The 22,284-nt window shown below is 38.3% G+C and overlaps 2 protein-coding genes across 5 annotated transcripts in view; one reads left to right on the plus strand and one right to left on the minus strand.

Moving 5' to 3' along the window:
* Positions 1-9,211, plus strand: part of ZZZ3 (zinc finger ZZ-type containing 3) — a 74,599-nt gene extending 65,388 nt beyond the window's left edge. For both annotated transcript variants that reach the window (XM_037500543.2, XM_037500544.2), the window contains exons 10-14: positions 384-479; positions 2,290-2,442; positions 5,053-5,187; positions 7,547-7,647; positions 7,927-9,211. In XM_037500543.2, coding sequence (XP_037356440.1) covers positions 384-479; positions 2,290-2,442; positions 5,053-5,187; positions 7,547-7,647; positions 7,927-8,071 — 630 coding nt within the window. In that variant the 3' untranslated portion in view covers positions 8,072-9,211. The remainder of the gene's footprint in view (positions 1-383; positions 480-2,289; positions 2,443-5,052; positions 5,188-7,546; positions 7,648-7,926) is intronic.
* A 4,241-nt stretch (positions 9,212-13,452) lies between these two features.
* Positions 13,453-22,284, minus strand: part of AK5 (adenylate kinase 5) — a 271,283-nt gene continuing 262,451 nt past the window's right edge. For all 3 annotated transcript variants that reach the window (XM_054691447.1, XM_054691446.1, XM_054691445.1), the window contains exon 14: positions 13,453-14,996. In XM_054691447.1, the coding sequence (XP_054547422.1) occupies positions 14,928-14,996 (69 nt within the window). In that variant the 3' untranslated portion in view covers positions 13,453-14,927. The remainder of the gene's footprint in view (positions 14,997-22,284) is intronic.

The following is a 22,284-nucleotide window of genomic DNA, read 5'->3' on the forward strand; positions in this document are numbered from 1 at the left end:
AGCTACAAAGAGCTACTGTGTGGATTTTTTTTTATTACTAGCACTCTATATTTTTGTGTTGATTTCAGAAATAATTTGAGATAATTGTGCTTGTATTATTAAATACCAGCTAAAAGTGGAATAGACTTAGTAGCTCTTGAATGCTTTATGATGTTGTTCTCTAATTGTCTTTCTGAAAAATAAAATCTAGCAATTTCTTCTTCACTCCCACTGGTATTAATAATAAGTATGTTTTTGTGTTATACGCCCATTAATGTAAGATTTATGTTTAACTTTGGAATCAAACAAATTTAACTTTACTTTAATGATTTTTTGTTGGGTCTGGATTTTAATATAAGTGTCTTTGGTATCATTGTGTTAAATGACTTGTTATGTTTCCTTAGGTTGCCAGCCGAGTGCAGAAGTATTTCATAAAACTAACTAAAGCTGGCATTCCAGTCCCAGGCAGAACACCAAACTTATATATTTATTCTAAAAAGGTAAAAAGGAAAGTAAACTAGTGAGCTTATATTTCATTAATGTCAGAATTGCTATGTAATTTTTTTTAACAGAAAAAGTTGTTTCATTTTTAAAATTCAACTTTATGCATTTTGTTATATTGGACATAATTATAAAATAGGATTCCATTATTGCTATTCAGTAAAACTGAGTGAGCTTTAATAATGATTGTTTATTATTTTCTTAGGAGTTAGGTTAGTTTATATGAATGAGAGTGCTATAATGATTTTAGATTGAATAAATATCAGAAAGGCCTTTGTAATAAGTTTTTAGAATGTTTGACTCTTTAATAAATGCAATTTGTTTTTGATATGCTACATAAATTCAAGAGTAGATATGTTTATTATGATATTTTGGATAGTTTAATCCTCACTACAGTTTTAGAAGTATAGGTTTTATATATTACTTCACCTTCACTTTACTGATAATTTTAATAGCTAACTATTATTGTTAGTATTGAATGCTCTGGTGTGCAATACTGTTCTGAAATTTTTTTTTTTTTTGGTGGTGGTAAAACTGGGCCTTAAGGTACATTAAATGAGTTATATAGTCAAATATAACTAGTAAGACTAAGAACCATTGATCTTCTGGTTGGGATACCAAGCCTTTTCTACTATTCTCTGCTGCTTTCAATAGTTAAAAAAAAAAGCTACCTGCATAAAAGTATAGCCAGTTTTTTAAAATTGAATTACAGTAAACATAGAGCATTATATTAGTTCCAAGTGTATAACAATGATTTGAAATAGTATACATTGTGAAATGGTTATCACATTGAGTCTAGTTAACATCCATCATTATACATAGTTATACATTTCACCCACCCCCAGCCCCCATCTCTGACAACCCACTAATCCATGAGCTTTCCTTTTTTTTTAAATTAAATCTCACATATAAGTGAGGTCATAGGGTTCTTTTCTTTCTGTCTTATTTCACTTAGTTCTTTGCTGTAATTGCAAAAGTTAGAGCACATAATTGGCCTTCTTTCATTTCCTTAGTAAATCATCCTGAGAATTACCCTTCGTCACCACTGACATCCTTCACATAACAGAATTTAAGAGTATATCTAATGCTGTTATCGTTTCACATTGAAGATATTTTACATTAAGAATATTATCTATATAGTGCCATGTTCTACATGTTTTGATTTTACTCTTTCTAATCAAGTTTTGGAAGCTTATTTTAATTTGTCGGTTATTTTTAAAAGTTTGGGTTTTTTTGCCCCCTAAAATATATCATTACCAATTTAGGTAACTTTGGAATGTTGGAACATTGATAAACAACATGCAGCTTAGTTCTAATCTTCACAGTTAATTTCTCATTTAGATTTTTTTTTAAGATTTATTTATTTATGCATACAAGAACTGGGGTACAGGCCAGAGGTGCTGGGGGTGAGAGGATTCACCAGAGACAGAGTGGGGAACAGAACAGGTAGATCGACGGAAATACACTGCTGAAGACAGCAGGGGGTGAGACAGGAGAGGTCTGCTGCGCCATGTGGGTTGCTCCCTAGCTGGCTGAGAATTGAACATGTGCTGTAGTGGCTGAGGATAGCTTCACAGGTTGCATCTTAACCCCTTGTGCCACCAGGGAGGACCCTCCCCCTACATTTTTTTAAAAATCTATTTGTGCTTTAAAAATCCAGATAGCATTAAAAAACAACCTTATGAGAATATTCTGGAGAACAGAGATGTAATCTTTTTAATAGATAAGCTTGCTGGAGGTAGCATTTTTATTTTTTTTATTCTTTTAATGATTTTTCACTGATCCAGTAAACATTATTTTTTCACTTAGTCTTCAACAAGCAGACGACAACACCCCCTTAATAAGCATCTCTTTAAACCTTCTACTTTCATGACTTCGCATGAGCCACCAGTGTATATGGATGAAGATGATGACAGATCCTGTTTTCATAGCCACATGAACACTACTATTGAAGAGGCATCAGTAAGTGATCTATTTACAGTATTTAATCTTACTCTTCAGGGAATCTTGGTTTCATCTCTTTTAATTAACAAGTCAGATTTATAGAGTTTTTTTATACTTTGTTTTTAAGATTTCTTAATAAGGACATTTTCAAGTATGTACAGAAATAGAATGGTATAATGAATTCATATGCATCCATGAGCAGGTCCCAGACATTATACAATATCATTGTCATATTTATAAAAAGATAATTCTTTATTTGATCAAATATACACTGTTCATGTTTTCCCAATAATAAATTGCAGTGGGTTTCCTTCTTCCCTCCCTACCTCCCTCCTCCCCTCTCTTTTTCGCTCTTCACAGTCTCCTCTCTCATTTGTTTTGTAGAGATGTGTGTGGATTTTAATGTTTGCTTTTTCTTGGTGTCTATTATTTATTTATTTATTAAAGATTTATTTATTTTTATACAAGAGCTGGGGTATGGGCCAGAGATGCAGGGGGTGAGAGGATTCACCAGAGACAGAGCGGGGAGCAGGACAGGCAGGCGACCAAAACGCACTGTTGAGGGGAGCAGCAGGCGTGACTGGAGAGGTCTTCTGCTCCATGTGGGTTGCTCCCTGGCTGGCTGGGAATCGAACCCTTGCTGCAGAGGCTGCGCACAGCTTCACAGCGCTGGGCTCAACCCGCTGTGCCACTGGGGAGGCCCTCTTGGTGTCACTTAAACTGTTACTCTGTTCCCTGAAATTCCTGTAAATTGATAGTAGATCTAGATAATAGATCAGTTTCAGATCTGTTAGGATAAGCAGGCTACTTCATATGTGCTTTCATTTTGGTGGTTTCTTTTCTGACAGCAAGTATTGATCATTGCCGAGATGTTGCAAGTTGTGATATTCTTTCATTTCTTTGGCAGAATATTCTATAAAGTAAACCATCCCTGATGAACTATTTGATTACCCTAAGATACATATAGGAGAGACAGCATAGCTGTTGGATTCTTTTCTTTTTTTCTTGTTTTTCAAGTAATGAGTTTATTCTCTAATAAATTGCCAAAGTGACTTAGGAAGTTTTAAAATTTGTTGTACTCGAGTCTTTATTTGTGATCAATTGGCTCATTAACCTTCAAATTGGATTTTGGTTCATTTGTCAACACTCTGGAAGTTTTTAATAGCTTCCTTATTGTCTGATATGACAAGGAAGTAAATTACAGGTGAATCTTTTATATTTCCCGCCTAGACTTAGCTTTGCTTCCTTTTATTGATAGTAGCCATCCCACTAGATGTGAGTTGATTTTACTTTTCTTAATCCTAGTCTTGTTGGCCAAATTTAATAATATTCTTAGACTTAAAATGCAAATTAAAAAATTTTCAGTTGCACTCTTTACATTTGATTAAAATAATCTGAATTTAGTAAATTTTATGAAATTTCTTGCTGTATTATTTATCAAGTATATTTATCATTTTTACAGTATATTTAGTGTCTTTCTCAATGATGACATAAAGGCATTAACTGTAATTTAATATCATTAGTTGACACAATTTGAAATGGGTGAAAGATAGTGCAAAATAAATAGATGAAGTATCAGATTGTAAAGAACCTTATTTAGCTGTGGACTTTGGACTTGACACTGGAGATAGCCAGGAAACCATTGGGAGATTGAGGTAATGGGGATGCTGGGCAGTAGGACAAGAAGGTGGTAGAGGAATGAGTGGATACTAGAGGATCAATTTGAGAGAGATAAGTGTTAAGTAATGACAGAATTTGTTGGGTTAGCTATGACAGTGAAAAATTAAGGAGATTTCTTAGATTTTGGCCTTGGATAAAAGCATGTGTAGGGAGTTAAATAGTCAGACAAATCTGAGTTCAAATCACCTGATTCCTAAACTAGTTTCCTTGGTGTAATATACAGTAGTTAATAATACCCAACATGGAGAGTGGGAGAAATGGGAGTGACAGTTGTTGTTTGTGTGTGTATATGTGTGTGCATGTGTATATATGAAGTTGATAGCTCAATTATTAACTGCTTCCTATTCTCCCAATTTATTTGTGCTCTGTATCCATTTCTTTGCTTTGCTTTTCCTGTGTGTGTGTGTGTGTGTGTGTGTGTGTGTGTGTGTGTGTGTGTGTGTGTGTGTGTGTGTGTGTGTGTGTGTGTAGATACATAGTTCTTTTATATGCTTCTAAGTAATCATCCTTGTAACTTATTTCCTCCCCTTGAGTAACAAAGGAATGTCCTGCCTTGATCATTGGGAGTACAGAACAGAAAGCGGAGACTGGTTTCCTTGTTTAAAAAAATGCCATATTTACCTGAGGAATCATAAAAATTTGTTAGTTTGGAGAAGAGGAGCATCCTGTGAATGAGGCAGAATTAGTAGTGTGTGAAAGAGGGGGAAATCAGGTCATATTGTCCTGGTACTTGTGTTATTAGATCGCTTGCTACAAAATACTAAGCTATATTGCATTATGTAGACCTCCAACGGTATTAGTTTAAAGTATTGCTAATAGTAGTATCATTTCTATGAGCCTTAAAAGTGAAGTAACTCAAAAGTGAAAAATACTTGAATAAGTATTTGTTATATTTAGTTCATTTTAATTATCTAACATTTTTTGTTTTTTTTTTTTTTTTCCTTTTAGGATGAAGAAAGTATTCCTATCATGTATAGGAATTTACCTGAATATAAGGAACTATTACAGTTTAAAAAGTTAAAGAAGCAGAAACTTCAGCAAATGCAAGCTGAAAGTGGATTTGTACAGCATGTGGGCTTCAAGGTAAATTCTGCATAATCTTATTCATTTAATTTTTGAATGGTTGATAGTATTTAAGGTGGTTTCCAGAGTTTAATCTCTGAAACTTCTAAGCATCAGGTAGAAGTTAAGAGTTTAGTTCTTGTCCTGAAAGTAGTATACCACAATTACCTGAGGCCAAGGAAATTATGCGTTAGAAAGAAAAGAAACATAAGGATTTCTATATGTTGAAGTTAAATTTAAGATAAGTTTTTTCTAGCTGTTTTCTCCTCCCCACTCCTCAGCTTTCCTGAGATATAATTGACAAATAAAAATTGTATATAAAGTGTACAAAAATTTAAAGTTTAAAAAAAATCACCTTGTTACCTTGTTATGTGTGTGGTGAGAATACTAAATATACTGTCTTAGCAAACTTCAAGTATGCAATACAATATTAACTATAATCACCATGCTGTGCATTAGATCTCCAGAACCTTTATGTACTTCACATCTGAAATTTTGTACCCTTTGACCAATGTGTCCCCATATCTCACACATACACAGTCTCTAGTGACCATCATTCTATTCTTTGCTTTTCTGAGATTGACTTTTTAGATTCCACTTATCAGTACAACTAGACAGCATTTGTTTTTCTGTGTCTGCCTTATACATTGGGAATGACCTCTAGTTTCATCCATATTCTTGCAAATGGTAGAATTTCCTTCTGTTGTGTGGCTGAGGAATATTCTGTTGTGGTATGTCACATTTTCTTTATCCATTAATCCACCAAACTATTTTCTTTGCTTTTGTTTATGGATCAGAAATTTCCCCTTTCAGATTTAATTATTTCTGCTGTTTTTTGAGAAACTAGTCGTAATACATCTATATCACATCATTTTGAAATACCCATTATGTTCTAGGTATTTTACTAAGTGCAAGGGATTCAACAGTAATAAGTACTTTACTAAGTGCAAGGGATTCAACAGTAATGAGGTGCACACAGTTCCTGTCCTCATTCTATTTTCATCTTATAAAGAATTTAGAGAAGTTAAATGCATTAAACTGTTGAGTATGACTGGAGTACCAATTGTAGAGTAATGAGAGGCTATTGAAGGACCTTGGAAATTTTGCTAAGGAGATTAAATTCTCCTAAAAGTCTGGAGAACAATTGAATAACTTCAAGCAGATATTAACATGAAATTTGCTTTTCATAAACAGCTTTAGCTACTTAAACTGTTAGCATTTGATAACCTTTATGAAGGCAGTGGGTTTTGAGTACATTAACTGTAAACCTTTCGCTAGTATGTTGTTACATTCTTTGCACAATAATGTATTCTATATGCTATTTATGTAATTGAAGAAAAATTAGGTGAAAGAGAAAAAGATCATTCTGGCTTTAGTGTGGAAAATGGATAGAACAAGACTGGAAGCAGGAAAACTGTCTTTTGGTAATTTAGATAAAAGATGAGACTGTCTTGAATTTGGCTGGTGACTGTGGGAATAGAGAGATTGACAGGTTTGAGAACACTTTAGGCATTAGATTGACTATTTGGTGGGATTGGAGGGAGTAATAATGAAACTATGAACTAGTAAACTAAAATTTTAAACAAAATTATTATACTTCTGGTACTCTTGACAGGGCCATTAGCCAGACTATATTAAATGGCTTCACCTCTTGATATTTCAGCGACCCATTTGAGATTTTCCTAACAACCAACTCTGACCTTTCAAGAGGAAACTCTCCACTTCTTAATAATTTTGCTGCAAGACTCAACCGTGGCTTGTTTGACAATCTCTCAGCCACTTTTAGCTGACTGATTATGAGAGCTCACTTTAATTTCCAGAATTGTGCAGAACATACTGAGGGCTAGCACAGTGCCACTACACTGAGAAAGAGCTAAATCTGCTTTTTCTTCATAATGGGCATCGGTAATTAGCAGCCCTCTGCCTTGAGAGTGAGTAAGATGGAAATGCAAAGTACTGGGTTTATATTTTTGACCATTAGAGCCTGTTAAATAGTTCTGTAATAGAATTGCATAGTTTTAACTATGGCATTTGCAGTGGTATTCACAGCCATTATAGACTGGCCTGAAGTACCTCTCAAGTAGAATTAATAATGAAGTACCTAAATTTGTAGATAATTAACATTTTTTTAAAAAGTAAATGATAGCATATTGAGTATTATAATATCCCCTTCACCCACCTGAAGCTCAATATTGGATGGAATTTCTGCTAGTTTGACAAGAAATTGTATCCAATTTATGACCATTTTGTATTATATCGCCATTCGTGCATGGCAAGAGAGGAAAGGATGTCTATGTACACATCATGTGTTTCCCAGAAGGGAAAAAATAGATTTTGGAACAATGTAGCTTAATACTCTTTCTCTCTGAATCTGTAACAGTGTGATAACTGCGGCATAGAACCTATCCAGGGTGTTCGGTGGCACTGCCAGGATTGTCCTCCAGAAATGTCTTTGGATTTCTGTGATTCTTGTTCAGACTGGTAAGTATTTTCCTTCCTTGTGTGTTTTAAATTTTGACAAGTTAAGAGTTTCTCAGCCATAGGGGCATTTGATTTTCACACTATTTTGAAAATTACACTTAGTGGATTAAACATGATTGTTCTAGGTAATAATTTTTCAAGTAACTTTCCTTTAGAGATTTTAATAGATTAATGAATTTAGAGAGATAGAGTTACTATGTTTTGTAATATCTAGACCGAATTACATCTAATGCTATGTAATAATATGTTTGTATGTTGTTTTTTTTTTTGTCTTTGCAGCCTACATGAAACAGATATTCACAAAGAAGATCACCAGTTAGAACCCGTTTATAGGTCAGAGACATTCTTAGACAGAGACTACTGCGTGTCTCAGGGCACCAGTTATAATTACCTTGACCCAAACTACTTCCCAGCAAACAGATGACATGGAAGAGAACATCATATACTAGTCCTCTTCAACACATAGCAATGGTTTCATTGTGAATTATGTGCAGTTTGGAAAGTTTCTCTGCTTTCCCTGAAATGACACTCACAGCATGACAGCTTCCTGGGTGTTCTCGTCAAGTCCAGCTCTGCACCGTTGTGGCTCTAGATCACTGTTCAGCAGCTGAACATTCCTGGTGAGCAAAGGGTTTCCTGGTGAATTTCTCACCACCACCTTAAAGCCTTTTAGGTGGTGATCTTAAATGGGTGAGATGGAAACGAGAGCACACATTAAAGAGAGAGTAAATTCCAAAGGTTTCAAAGAACTTGGTCATAAATATGATAATAAGAAGACAAAGTATTTATATTAAAAAAGTTTAGTCGCTTACAGTTTTGTGAAATAGTTTTCAGCACAGAAACTGACTTCTTTAGACAAAGTTTTAACCAATGATGGTGTTTGCTTCTAGGATATACACTTTAAAAGAACTCACTGTCCCAAGGGTGGCCACTGAATGGCCTTTAGTAAATTGGAGCTGCTTAACCATATTGATGTCTGATTTCTTTTAACCACAATGAACTGCCCTTATTACCAACAGCAAAGCACTACAGGAGGCAACTGTGGCATTGCTTCCTTAACCAGCTCATGGTGTGTGAATGTTATAAAATTGTCACTCAGATATATTTTTTAAATGTAATGTTATATAAGATGATCATGTGATGTGTACAAACTATGGTGAAAAGTGCCAGTGGTAGTAACTGTGTAAAGTCTCTAATTCACAACATTAATTCCTTTAAAATACACAGCCTCTGCCTCTGTATTTGGAGTTGTCAGTGCAACTCATCAAAGAAAACTGCCTAATATAAAAATCATATATATGGTAATAATTTCCCTCTTTTGTAGTCTGCACAAGATCCATAAAAGATTGTATTTTTATTACTATTTAAACAAGTGATTAAATTTAGTCTGCGCAGTGAGCAAGAGTTCACATGCATTCTTTTATACTGCTGGATTTTGTTGTGCATCATTTAAAACATTTTGTATGTTTCTTTTTATCTGTGTATACAGTATGTTCTTGAATAATGTTCATTTGTCAGGAGAACTGTGAGAAATAAACTATGTGGATACTGTCTGTTTATATTATAGAATGCTTGTTGTGACTTCCTTTTGGTTAAATTTTGGACCTTTTTACTAGTGTTACAGCTTAAAATTGGTTTTTCTTTTTTCTTTTTTTTTCTCTTTAAGGGTATTTTACCTACCTGTCTGTCCTTTGGAAAGAGTAAGGACTATATTATGGGAAAAGGGTGAATTTGAGAAGCTTTGTAAAAGATTTTAATGTTTTCACTCAGTGTGGGCTGAAACAGTAAATCAGACTGGGTTACCAAAAAAAAAAAAAAAAAACATACATCATGGTTAAAGAAAAAGGTAATTATTTATGTTCAGATGTGAAAACAAAACCTAGGTTGAAATTTTTACTTTCATTCTTTTTGATGAAAATAAGTCCCCCATGAATTTAATTTAAACAGGCAGTATTTGAAAATCAGTGTATTCCCTGGAAATTATTAACTGTTGGAAAAGACAATACAAATTTTCTAAGATTAAGTATTATACTAATCCAGTCTTTAGCATCTTCTGTTTTTTCCAATTTTAAATCAAAGAAACATTTGTTTATTAGTCCTCGTCAATACATTGTAGAGTACTAAAACTTATACCCTGAATTTTATAATTGAGAGAGGTATTATCATTTTAAATATAGAAATATGAAAATTTTAAAGTAATATATTGATTAGAGATTAGTAGTGATAAATGATAAAATACATTGCGTACAAAAGAAAAGGAAATGGATTTGAGCTCATCCTGGAATAATTATTTGGGAGAAGAGGGAATCTTAGGGGGAGGATGGGAATCTTAGTATTCTGGGCAGTTTGATATTTAACGTGAAATATGCCAGATACGTGTCTTTTTAGTAAGACAGTACTTAAAGGGCAGCTTCTGTAAACTCCTGTGTTTGCATAGAATTAAAACTGATAGGTTCTAGAGAGCCATTCAGATCCATTCAAAAATCCTATAAAGTATGACGTATGCTTTGCAAAAGTGATACAATTGTTTATATAAACAGGATAGACAAAATTAATCCATTTTAAATGTATTTTTCAAGGGCAGAGATTTTGAGAATTTTGGGTGGCAAAAAGAATTATTTTCTGCTTGAGTGAAGAAGTGTTTGTTATGCGTTTTTTGGCTCCAAGCAGTTAGTTCTCATGACTTTAAATGCCTGGAAGAGTAGTAGTAGCGGAAATGTGTTATTTTAATTTGAGGACTGTAAGAATGGGCAGCACTTTCGTCATTTGCAAGTGAGCCTTCCATCCCCTACAAAGAAGTATTGACAATACAGTCCTGCTTGTTAAAGCATTGGTTACTAAGTGGTCTTCAATAGATCAGATGTATATCCTGAAATTCTGCGCTCAAGTTATTTGCTAAGGAAGTTTTAATAACACCTAAAACAACTGCTTTAAGATTTAGGCAGAGGAGGTTTTGATTGGTTGTGTAGTGTTACTAATAGCAAACAGTGATACAGTGTTTTACTGTGTATGAAGCAGGCATATCATAACAAATTGAATTCTCACCACTCTATGAGGTAGGTTCATTTATTAACCTGGTTTCATATGAGGAAATTAGCCAGAGAGGCTACATAATTTCCCCAAGCTCATGTAGTGAATTAAGTATTGATGCTTGGATTTTAAATTCACAGATGCTCCAGAGTAAGCCTCACTACCCTCTTTTCCCAAGCAAGAATATTCCCTTTGTGTCAGGCATCACCAGAGTGTTACAAGTAGAGGTACAGAGGTGCTCTGTGGTCTTTTTTTTCCCTTGGTGTGCTGTGGTTTCTCAAGTACAAACATACACATATGTGCGGGTCTGAGCACAGAATAGATGTCTTGAGCTAAAGTACTGAAATAGTCTGCCTACACTAAACTCGAAATCACACATATATATATTTAAATTTGTCAGCAAGTATGTGGTCACAAGACTTTAGACAAAGTTAGGACTAAGGCATGTGTCTCTTGCCTTTGATAGGTTTTATTTCAGTGCAGTTCGCTGCCTCTCAACCTGATGACATGCTATTTTTCTTCCCTTATCCCTTTCATTTAAATTGCAGAATACAACAATTTTCTGAGATATGAGGAACATTTTTTATTTTTTAGATGAAAAACTCCATCACACATAAGGATAAATATTGTATTTCTTTTTTAGTCTTAAGTATGGCATGCTATATCAACTGTATTTCTTACTGTGAATAACAAAGTTTGAAGGCCATTGTTCTAGGTGTGCTATATGGAATTAGAAGTCTCCAGATAACCAGTAAGTTTTCACACAAGATTATACAAGCATTGTCCTTTTAGGTGGTAAAGTATTGTTTTTATTTCTTACCTTGATGAAAAATGTACCTCTTGTTTTATCTGGTCCCAGGAAAAGTAAGCTTTTTTTTTTTTTAATAGTGTATATGGATGATGAACTGGGCTTTTGAGAGTGGTGTCATTTTTAGATCCCTGAGGATATAAACCATCCATGCCTGTCTGTATCCCTAGGGCCTGGCTCTTAGTCAATTCTCAATAAATAGTTCGTTGGTTGTATGACCATTGTTTTTGTGAGTTACATTTTTTCTCTAGGAAGTTAGGAGACAACACCTATGCCTGAGTGTGTCTGTAGCACCCTCAGAGGGCTTGTCTCAGGACATCTCCTTACTAGAACTCTGAAAGGACTGAAAAACAAATTGCATCCTATCTTACCTGGAGGATGTGGTTCAATTCCGGGTGGCTGAGAACATTTTGGTTCTCTCTGGTACCCCAATTAGGTCATTTATCTTGATTCTAAACCATATTTTAGAGTGATTATTATAAGAGGGCAGTAGAGTAGAAATTCTGAATCCTAGTCTAAATTGTGGAAGTGAAGCACTCAACAGATGTTGACCCAAAAAAAACCACCTTTTATGGAGCACTAGGAACTAGTAAGTGATTTACAGGTATTATTAACTTGTTTAATTTTCACAACACCTCTATGAGGCTGCTTACTATTATGTCTACTGTACAGATGAGAAAACTAAGGTTCAGAATTTAAGTGTTAGCAGTCAATAATAATTGCTATGTGTGGGATACTGGGAATACAAAGCCTTGCCTTTGTGAAGCTTATAGTCTAATGCATAAGGCCAGCAATAAACATGTTAAAAATTACTGTGATTTTTAGGCAGAGGTAAATGCTGTGAAGAAAAATGATGGAAGAATGGAGACCAATCTGCTGTTTTAGATAGAACACTCAAACAATGCTTCAGTGACAAGGGTATATTTGAACAGACCTGAATGATCTCTGAGGGAATTAGCTTTATGTGTAATCTGGAGAAAGAAACAGAAGGTTAGCAACAGCAAGGCCTTATCCTGTAAAAAGCTTGGCTTTTTCCAGGCAACTTTGTAGCTGGAGCCAAATTAACAAGAGGAGAGTAGTAATTTACAGGGTGAGAAAGGGGTGCAGATTAAGAGGATGCAGAGACCCTGACTGTTGTGTTGTGTTTTGTTTTTCAGTAGATCGGGGATGTAGACCAGAGGTGCGGGGTGGGGGGTGAGAAGATTCACCAGAGACACAGTGTGGAGCATAAAGGCGGATTTATTAAAATACACTGTTAAAGGGTGCAGTGGAGAGGCCTGCTATGCCATATGTGGAGTATCTCCCTCTCTAGGGATCGAACTCAGGCCGTAGTTGTGATAGTGTTGAGATTTAAGCCCTAGGCCACCAGGGATGCTCAAGACCCTGACTATTGTAAAGGACCTTGGGTTGTGTTCTGATTTGTTTTGCTGGGCAGAGACCTCTGAGGTACTTTCTTGCTTTAAATTTCTATGACTTCAAAGTAGTGATGTCATCTCAAGCCATTCAAATCAGTAACATGCTTTAGCAGTTCCATACAGCTAAGACTTGATTTAAACCTCCAGATACTCTTCAGGGGCAAAACCATTTATTCCTGCTCACTTTTTTTCAAGAGGGACTGTTGCCCACAGCCATCAAAACCATGGTGGGCTTGTCTGCTGCCCTGTAGCCTCATTTCCCTTAACCCAAGTTGTCAGAGCTGCAGTGGGCATCAACTGTGTTTGACAGAATGTGGTATGTGTTTAAAGAATGTTAATTCCTATGAAGTCATTTTGTGTTTTACAGCACAACAGATAATAGAACTCTTTTTTCTAATACTCCTATGCTCCCCTATAGAGGATATGACAATTTGGGATAGTTACAAAGTACTTGACAACTGTGTGAGTTGTAGGGATGTGCCCCTTTTTATTATTAAAGGAATAATTGTAACCAAAGAAATTTTAATTTTCTTCTTTAGCAAATACATTTGTGTCCAGAATGACTGCTAGAGAAAAAGGAAATATGAAAATTACCATGTATCATGATTACACTGAGAGTTCTCTTTGTAATAGTTCGAAGTTGATTTCTTGCCAAAATTAAAACCATATGAGCATATCATAAATCTCAACTATTACTGTGTTTGCTTCTCATTCTGTTTGGAATAAGGCTTCAAATGCTTTCCAGAATGATGTGAATTACAAATAAATAGAAAAACTTATCCTGTGTTCCATTTATTTTATTTGTACATATCCATTTCAAGAAAAAAAAAAAAAGACTTTAAAAATACAATTCTGTCCCAGAAATGGATCCTTGCCTGCACAACCATTTAAAAAAAAAATCATGCAAACTGAAACTGAATTTTGTAGTGACTGAATGGAAGATGCAATTAGTTCAGTAGAATATATAAGAAGCTCTGATCTGGCAACTGATAACACAAAAGAGAACCTAGACTTCACTGGTTTGATGCAAAGAGACACAATTTTACATACAGGTATGACGAGGTCTGCAAACCCCTGAAAAAGGCCCTTGTAAAACATACAACATCGGAATCTGTTACGCAGTATGTACTGATATGCCCCTCCCATCACATCAGTTTTATAACTTGACAACAATAGTGAGTAAACAGGTGATTTAATTGAAATTACGAATTGACATTTGTTCCTTGAGTGCAATAGCAAATCACCTCATGCTTTTCATTTACAGTTAGTTATTGGTATTAATTTATAATTGTGGAAATGCACCACTAGGTTTAGGAGACAGTAGGTCAATTTATCCAATTTATTCTCTTTGCCATATGACAATATTCATATTTTAGTTCCCTCAAAATGTTATTGATGTCTAGTTGGGTTTTTCTGTCTTGCAAAAGCTATGCAACCTCACATTAAATTTCTTAGCAAATTTGTTAAAATTTTATCGAATTTCTTACCAACAGCATTGTCAACCCAGTTTCTGGCTCTGAGTGACTAGTTGTTGGGTGTCAAGGTGACTACTAGCCACCAGAAGAAGATGCCTATGCCTACCCCTCCCACCCCCAAACACAAAACACACATTAAGGGCCTTCATCAGACAACAGCATATAAATCTTGGGGAGAGGAAGGAAGATATCATAGAGAGTTAGCATCGCTATCTAACTGATAAAAGAGTAGAACCATATAATCAGACTCTAGCAAGTCTTGAGGTCACAACCGACAGGACCGGCGATTCACACACTAGCTTAGCTCTGGCACAACCTACATTATATAGAAAAGTGTGCAGTGAGTGCAGGTAGCTCTGAATTATGAAGAAAAAGTTGGATAATACCAATACACCATGCATGATTTCCAGACCCCTCTCAGACAGGGCAAGCTAGGGAGCAAATAGCGATGTCAGGATTGGGGGGACACGAAGGATTAATTTGAAACATAACTGTTTAAGGGATGAACCTTTCAGTATTTTTCTGTCTCCACTCTCCTCTGCATTGTTGCCTTCAGAAAATAGAGTCAATAGCTGTGCAGAGTTGAAGAAAGACTTCCTCTGGTGTGCCTTCTGCGTTTATCTACATTTAAAAAGAAAAAAAAGTTAGTCTTAAAAATGTATATAGAGGCCATTTTATTTTTTTTTTAATAGAGGCATGTTTTATTTATTTGTTTGTTTGTTTATACAAGCACTGGGTACAGTCAGAAGCGCGGGAGGGTGAGAGAATTCACCAGAGCCAGAGCGGGGAGCAGAGCAGGCAGAAGGACCGAAGTACACTGCTGAGGGGAGCAGCAGGCGGCGAGTGAGGTCTGCGAGCCATGTGGGACCTTCCTCCGGTGGCTGGGGAGCAGCCGGGGATTGAACGGGCGCCGGGAGCAGCCGGGGATTGAAAGGGCGCCGCAGAGGCCGCGGGCAGCTTCGCAACCCAGCGCTCAACCGCTGCGCCACCGGGGAGGCCCATATAGAGGCCATTTTAAATGTCTGCCAGCAGTAGATGGCTAAGCTGTGGAATAATCACAACAAAATACTATAGCAGTGGGGAGGAAAAGTAACAGGTACATTCAGGAGTGTGGGTTAATCCTACAAAGTTGAGGGGAAAGAAGCTTAAGTCTCAATATGCATACATGATGATTCAGATTAATATAAAGTTCAAAAATAAAACGACATTATGCTGGCTAGGGATCCATGCCTAAGTGGTAAAGCCATAAAGAGAAGCAGGAGGTCATTGTAAAAGGATAGTGGTTACTTCTTAGGGAGAGGAAGGGAGATGTGCTCGGGAGAGACACATCGGGGAGATTCTGTGATTCTCTTCTCTATTTTGACCTGTGTGGTGATTACCTGGTGTTCATTTTATAATTTTTCAAATCATACATACTTCGCATATACATACACCCCTGTAAATATGATGTAGCTCACAGTAAGGAGAAAAATTAAAACTTAAAAAAATGTTAAGTCACCACTACCACTATATCTAATCCCCGGTAAGTGCGTCATACTCTGGAGAGTCAAACTCAACAGTCTGCAGCTTGTTTGTCTCCCTGGCTCGAGGCTTTTCTTCGAGGGGGCAAGAGCATTCACCTTTGCAGAGTTTATGGCCCTCACAGTGCCTTGCCTATTACTTTACCTTTCCTTCCTTTTCCTGTCAACATTTTCTGGGTGCCAACAATGTGTTATGTATTGGCTATACTGGGTTGAACAAGACACGGCAGCCCTTGCTACCAAGACAACTGAACAGGAATTTACAGGTATGAGGTAAGCACAGAAGTTATGAATATAGCGGCGGCACTCGAGGATCTTGGGAGGGCAGAAAAGCTGCCTGAGGAAAATCATCATTTAAAATAAAATTTACCACCAATGGAACATAAGTGCTTTTTTAACAATTGGGTCGTCCTAACAATGATCTTACAAGACGGGTATTGTTATCCCTGTTTCACAGATGATGAAACCTGAAGTTCTGACAAAGAATTAAATTTCCTAAGATCGTATTGCTATGTATGTGGCAAGGCTTGGTTCAGATCCAAGTCTCTGACTCCAAAATCCTCCCACTTGTTGATTTCTACACCCACCAGTCAAAATGGATGGGTGGCTGAAATGGGTGGAAGTAGCGAAGAATGACACTGGAATTGTAAGGGGAGTTCTTTGTCCCAATGTCCAATACTTTGTCCTTTGCACAAACACTTCCCCAAATCCATGGTGGATCTTCCTCAGAAGAAGCAGCTAATTAAACTAGGAGTTGACCCTAGTCACTGTTTCTTTTGCATGTGAGTATTCAGGTTGTAATATTCTTACTTAATCCCGGGGTGCTTGCAGTGGGACTTCAAGTTCCATTTCAGTTCTGCTTCATTCGTGCAAACCCCAAATATACTCTGAAACCTCTCTTGTCCCCACAAGTTGGCTGATATTTTGTTGTCTTTTCTTTATCTGCTCTCCATAGTGTCTCCCTTAACTCTACTGCAGTCAAAGCATCATGGACACTTTGAGAAACACGTCATTAACATCCTAGAGTGTAATTATACCAGATGGTACAGCCCACCTGGGCCACCATCGCCTATGTGGTCAGTCATGGGCCAAAATGTCATTAAGCGACGGGCCTCCTTTGGTGGCGCAGCAGTTGAGCACCGCACTGTGAAGCTATCTGCAGCCTCTGCAGTGCCTGTTTGATCCTGGCCGGCCAGCGAGAATTCCACATGGCAAAGCAGACCTCTCCTGTCTCGCCCGCTGCTCCCTTCAGCAGTGTATTTCATCAGTCTGCCTGTTCTGTTCCCCACTCTGTCTCTGGTGAATCCCCTTACCCTCCCGTGCCTCTGGCCTGTACCCCCGTTCTTGTATAAAAATAAACAATTAAAAAAAATGTCATTAAGTGGAGCATGAATGTAGTTTCTTGCATTTAATGGGCTTAAATGTCCTATTTCTACTAATGAGCCCTGAAACATTTTCCTCCTCCAATTCATTCTTCTGTAACCAATACTATACAACACTCCCCAGTCATATATGGTTTTCTAAATTTATCTTCCTCCTTTTTTTATTGTTTTTTATTTAAATTTATTTATTTGTGCATACAAGAACTGGGATACAGTTCAGAAGTGTGTGGGGTGAGAGGATTTACCAGAGACAGAGTGGGGAACAGAACAGGCGGACGACTGAAATACACTGCTGAGGGGAGCAGTGAGTGTGTCAGGAGAGTTCTGCTGCGCCATGTGGGTAGCTCTCTGGCCAGGGATCGAACTTGTGCTGCAATGGCTGCAGATAGCTTCTTCATTGATTGCGTATTAACCGTTGTGCCACCAGGGAGGCCCAATTTATCTCCCTTCTGAAGGAAAACCAGGTCTCTATTTCCTGCACTCCTATCTAATAGTCATCATAACTTTTCAATTGTATTATTTTTTTTTGATTAAGGCAATGTTGGCTTATAACACTGAAAATAAATTAGGGGAGGGCTTCACAGCGCTTCAGATGTATGTCACCACAACACACTCACCCCAAGGCATACATGATCCTGCACCATTGGGCCCTTTACCTGTTTAGCTCCCTGTCAGCATGCCTTTTTCAACACTGAGAAATTATTAGTACAATTGTTTTTCAAGAATGTGATTACATCCTATTTTTTGGTAATTGATAATCTTTTTTTTTTTTTTTTAAAGTTTTTTTTTTTTTATAGAGGCATGTTTTATTTATTTATTTGTTTGTTTGTTTGTTTGTTTTGTTTATACATGCACTGGGTACAGTCAGAAGCGCGGGAGGGTGAGAGAATTCACCAGAGCCAGAGCGGGGAGCAGAGCAGGCAGAAGGACCGAAGTACACTGCTGAGGGGAGCAGCGGGCGGCAGGAGAGGTCTGCGCGCCATGTGGGACCCTCCTCCAGTGGCCAGGAGCAGCCGGGGATCGAACCGGCGCCGCAGAGGCCGCGGGCAGCTTCGCAACCCAGCGCTCAACCGCTGCGCCACCGGGGAGGCCCGGTAATTGATAATCTTATCAATCATTGTCACACTAGTGTTGCATGATATACATAATTTGGTTTGACCATTATCCCGAATTTCTTTTAGACTGACAAAAATACATTCATTCATTCTAATAGCCTTTTGGTCCATTGTAAAGTATGAACTAATGGTTCTTTCAACACATTCAACTGGTTGTAATTCACTGTGATGTTCAGCTTTTCCCATGTTGGCCATGTATATCCCGCCAATAGCCCAGGTCTCCACATAACCAGCTAAATAGTAGGCTTTGTAAGGACAAGATCATTAACCAGCCTTTGGCTCTAGAAAGGCAGGCAAGGGAAAAATGTTGAATAAAAGCCTGTATCCTCATTTCCACATTTCCTCACAGATGAGAGGTATGGTGGGGGGAGAAATACTCTGTTGGAGCCCATTTTCTGATTTTCAGTCTGGGCTTTCTGGAAGCATAAAGGGGTCTCTCATAAAAAAACCAGGCAAATTGTTTCAGAAGTAAAGGCTTGAGCATAAACACCTGAAGGCATGACACTTGCTACTTTCTGATGACTGGGAGGCAGGGGGATCTTGTGAATCAGCCGAAGGTGTTTTGGAGAAAGCGGGGGCCCAGGCTGCTAGAGTGAGCCATTTGCCAGAGTGTTAGCTCAAACATTTCCCCTTTCTATTTTCATCCAAAACCTTCCCCCTCATTTTGCTTTGTGGTTTAAACATGGGGATTGATTTATTTAATTAAATAAAAGGAGGCCTCACATTGCCAGCCAGAATCAGGTGCTGTTATGTTTGCCTCTATGCGGCCCAAGGACATAAGATTTAAAGACAAAATCAAATAATGAGGTGTGTAGATGGAAAAGCGGTCTTTGACTTTGGTCACTGGGAAATCTATGAAGCTACCTAGGATACTCAGTAGGCCCAACAAGCAAAATATTGAGAATAAAATTCATTTTTTTTAAGTAAAAGAGTGTGTGTGTGTGTGTGTGTGGTGGCATGGAGTTGATTTTTATGGAGCAGAATAGAGCCCAGCTGAATCAGCTGGGCCCAAAACCACCTGTCTACTCTTAAAATTTCTCCTTTTGGGCCTCCCAGGTGGCACAGCAGTTTGAGCGCAGCACTGTGAAGCTGTCCACAGCCTCTGCAGTGCCGGTTTGATTCCTGGCCTGCCAGGGAGATTCCCACATGGCGAGGCAGATACTCTCCTGTCTTGCCCGCTGCTCCCCTCAGCAGTGCTTTTGGTCTGTCTGCCTGTTCTGCTTCCCACTCTATCTCTGGTGAATCCTCTCACCCTCCCCCGACTCTGGCCTGTACCCAGATCTTGAATAAATAAAAAATAAATCTTTTTTGTTTTAAAGATTTATTTTTATTTATACAAGCACTGGGTACAGTCAGAAGCACGGGAGTGTGAGAGAATTCACCAGAGCCAGAGCAGGCAGAAGGACCGAAGTACACTGCTGAGGGGAGCAGTGGGCGGCAGGAGAGGTCTGCGCGCCATGTGGGACCCTCTTCTGGGGCCGGGGAGCCGCCGGGGATCGAACCGGCGCTGCAGAGGCTGTGGGCAGCTTCACAACCCAGCGCTCAACCGCTGCGCCACCGGGGAGGCCCAAAAAATAAATCTTTAAAAAAAAAATTTCTCCTTTTGTTCTCCACAGATTACCTGGAAGTTTCCTGAATCTCAAAGTGGATTCTCCCTCCTCATCTAATTCCCAAGTGGAGACTATTTGAAGAGAACATTAAATAGCTTTTATATTTTCATATGTAACAGCATAACTCAAAGCAAATGGGAAAAAAATAACAATTTGCTAAGTGCTTCCTAAACCATAGGCTCTATTGCAAGCACTTAGAATTTTAGCAAAGTTAAACCTATCAACTAGGAGATAGCGTTTAACCTCCTTAGTGAACAGACAAGAAGCCTAATTAGTATACTGATTGTTTTGTGTGAAGACTTTCTCAGTTATTGCGCAAACTTGAAAATAAGGTGTTCTCCCACATACTCTAAGTGTTGGCTCCATAACCATTGCTTGTAAAATTAATTTACAGCCACCCTCTTTCACTGTGGATAGGAAAAGAAACTGCTTCGTATCCTGTTCCCAAAAGACCAATTCCAAATCCGTAGTCAGAACCTATGAGGTTTTAATGTATTTAATTTAATTGGAAACTAGGGAAGTAGCTTTACTTCTGACTTTAAGAACTTGCCCTTTTTAGTCTGAGACTTCATGTAAAATCCTGCAGCAACTGATACCCTGATCAGTACAGAAATAGATTTTTTTTGTTTATAAAAAGCTGAAGACAAGTGAGCAGAAAATAGGATCAATTTCTGAGTCTTTACCAGACTTCTTGAAGGAAAAGTAGAGCAGTCAGAGATAATATTTCTGCCGGCAGTCAGCGGACCGCAACGCTAAATTAGGAAAGCTGTCACACCGCTTTGGGAGCTGCACATTTTGTCTACTTTTTCTCTTCAGTTCTATGAATTTGTAAACCATCAAATAGTTGGCCGGTTCTAACATTGCCCAAATCGAGTTTGTTTTTCCTGAATTTTCCCACATCACTCAAAACATGCTTGAGTTTTGGTTTTGGTTTTGTTTTTCCTGTAATGGCGCCATGAGGCTTCTGGGTTAAACCCAGGTTGTCACAGAGCTGTTCGTGGTCATCGTGTGCAGCCTCCTTCCTCTTCTAAACTGGCCCCCTTAAACCAGACAGCACTTTGCCCCACAGGGACCGAGGCCAGACCCTGACATGCGGCAGCTGTGCACCGTCTGGGGCCAACCATTAGGTGAATTTTTCAAGAGTTATGGATGTGGAAAAAACTACATTCAAGGAGCCACCCCTTTCACATATGCAGTCAGTTATTTCTCTCCTTCAAGGCCACACGAGGAGGATACTACATATGTATCTTTTTTTTTTAAAGATTTATTTTTTTCTTTATACAATAGCTGGGGTACAGGCTAGAGGCACGGGAGGGCGAGAGGATTCACCAGAGACAGAGTGGGGAGCAGAACAGGCAGACACACCGAAAGCACCGCTGAGGGGAGCAGCGGGTGCAAGAGGAGAAGTCTGCCATGCTATGTGGGAATCTCCCTGGCTGGCCGGGAATCGAACCAGTGCTGCAGATCATGTGGACAGCTTCACAGCGCTGTGCCACCGGGGAGGCCCAACTACATATGTATCTTTACAGAACTTTCAGGACAAACCTTAACAAGAAAGTTTGCTCAGTCAGCAAGATGATTTATAATCCGCATATGAAGACATCTCTAGTCCTAGGACTTCCCAAAATACTAGCCATTTGTTCATTTAAAATGTTCCATGGTAAGGCCTCCTGGTGGTGCAGGGGTAGAGTCTCAGTGCTAGCAAACTACCGTCAGCTACTATGGCATGAGTTGGATCCCAGGCTAGGGAACTACCCACATGGCGCAGCAGACCTCTCCTGTCTCACCCACTGCTCTCCTCAGCAGTGTCTTTCAGTAGATCCACCTGTTCTGCTCCCCACTCTGCCTCTGGCGAATCCTCTCACTGCCCCTCCCCCACCTCTGGTCTACACCCCAGTATACATAAATAAATGTTTTTTATTAAATATTTATTTTATTTATGCATCCAAGAACTGGGGTATAGGCCAGAAGTGGGGGGGGGCAGGATGAGAGGATTCGCCGGAGAGAGAGTGGGGAACAGAACAGGCAGACTGACTGAAATACACTGCTGAGGGGAGCAGCGGGTGAGACAGGAGAGCTCTGCTGCTCCGTGTGGGTCACCTCCCTGGCCAGGGATCAAACTCATGCTTCAGTGGCTGCGGACAGTCTCATTGTGCTGAGACTTAATCCCTTGTGCCACCAGGAAGGCTCTAAATAAATAAATCTTTAAAAATATGAAATCAAATGTTCCATGGTGTGGTCATGCCCACCGAAGAGGTGGGAGCCTATGTTTCTGAATCACA

This window comes from Talpa occidentalis, unplaced genomic scaffold (assembly GCF_014898055.3).
Source record: "Talpa occidentalis isolate TD23 unplaced genomic scaffold, MPIMG_talOcc4v2.1 talOcc4.9, whole genome shotgun sequence".
NCBI lineage: Eukaryota > Metazoa > Chordata > Mammalia > Eulipotyphla > Talpidae > Talpa > Talpa occidentalis.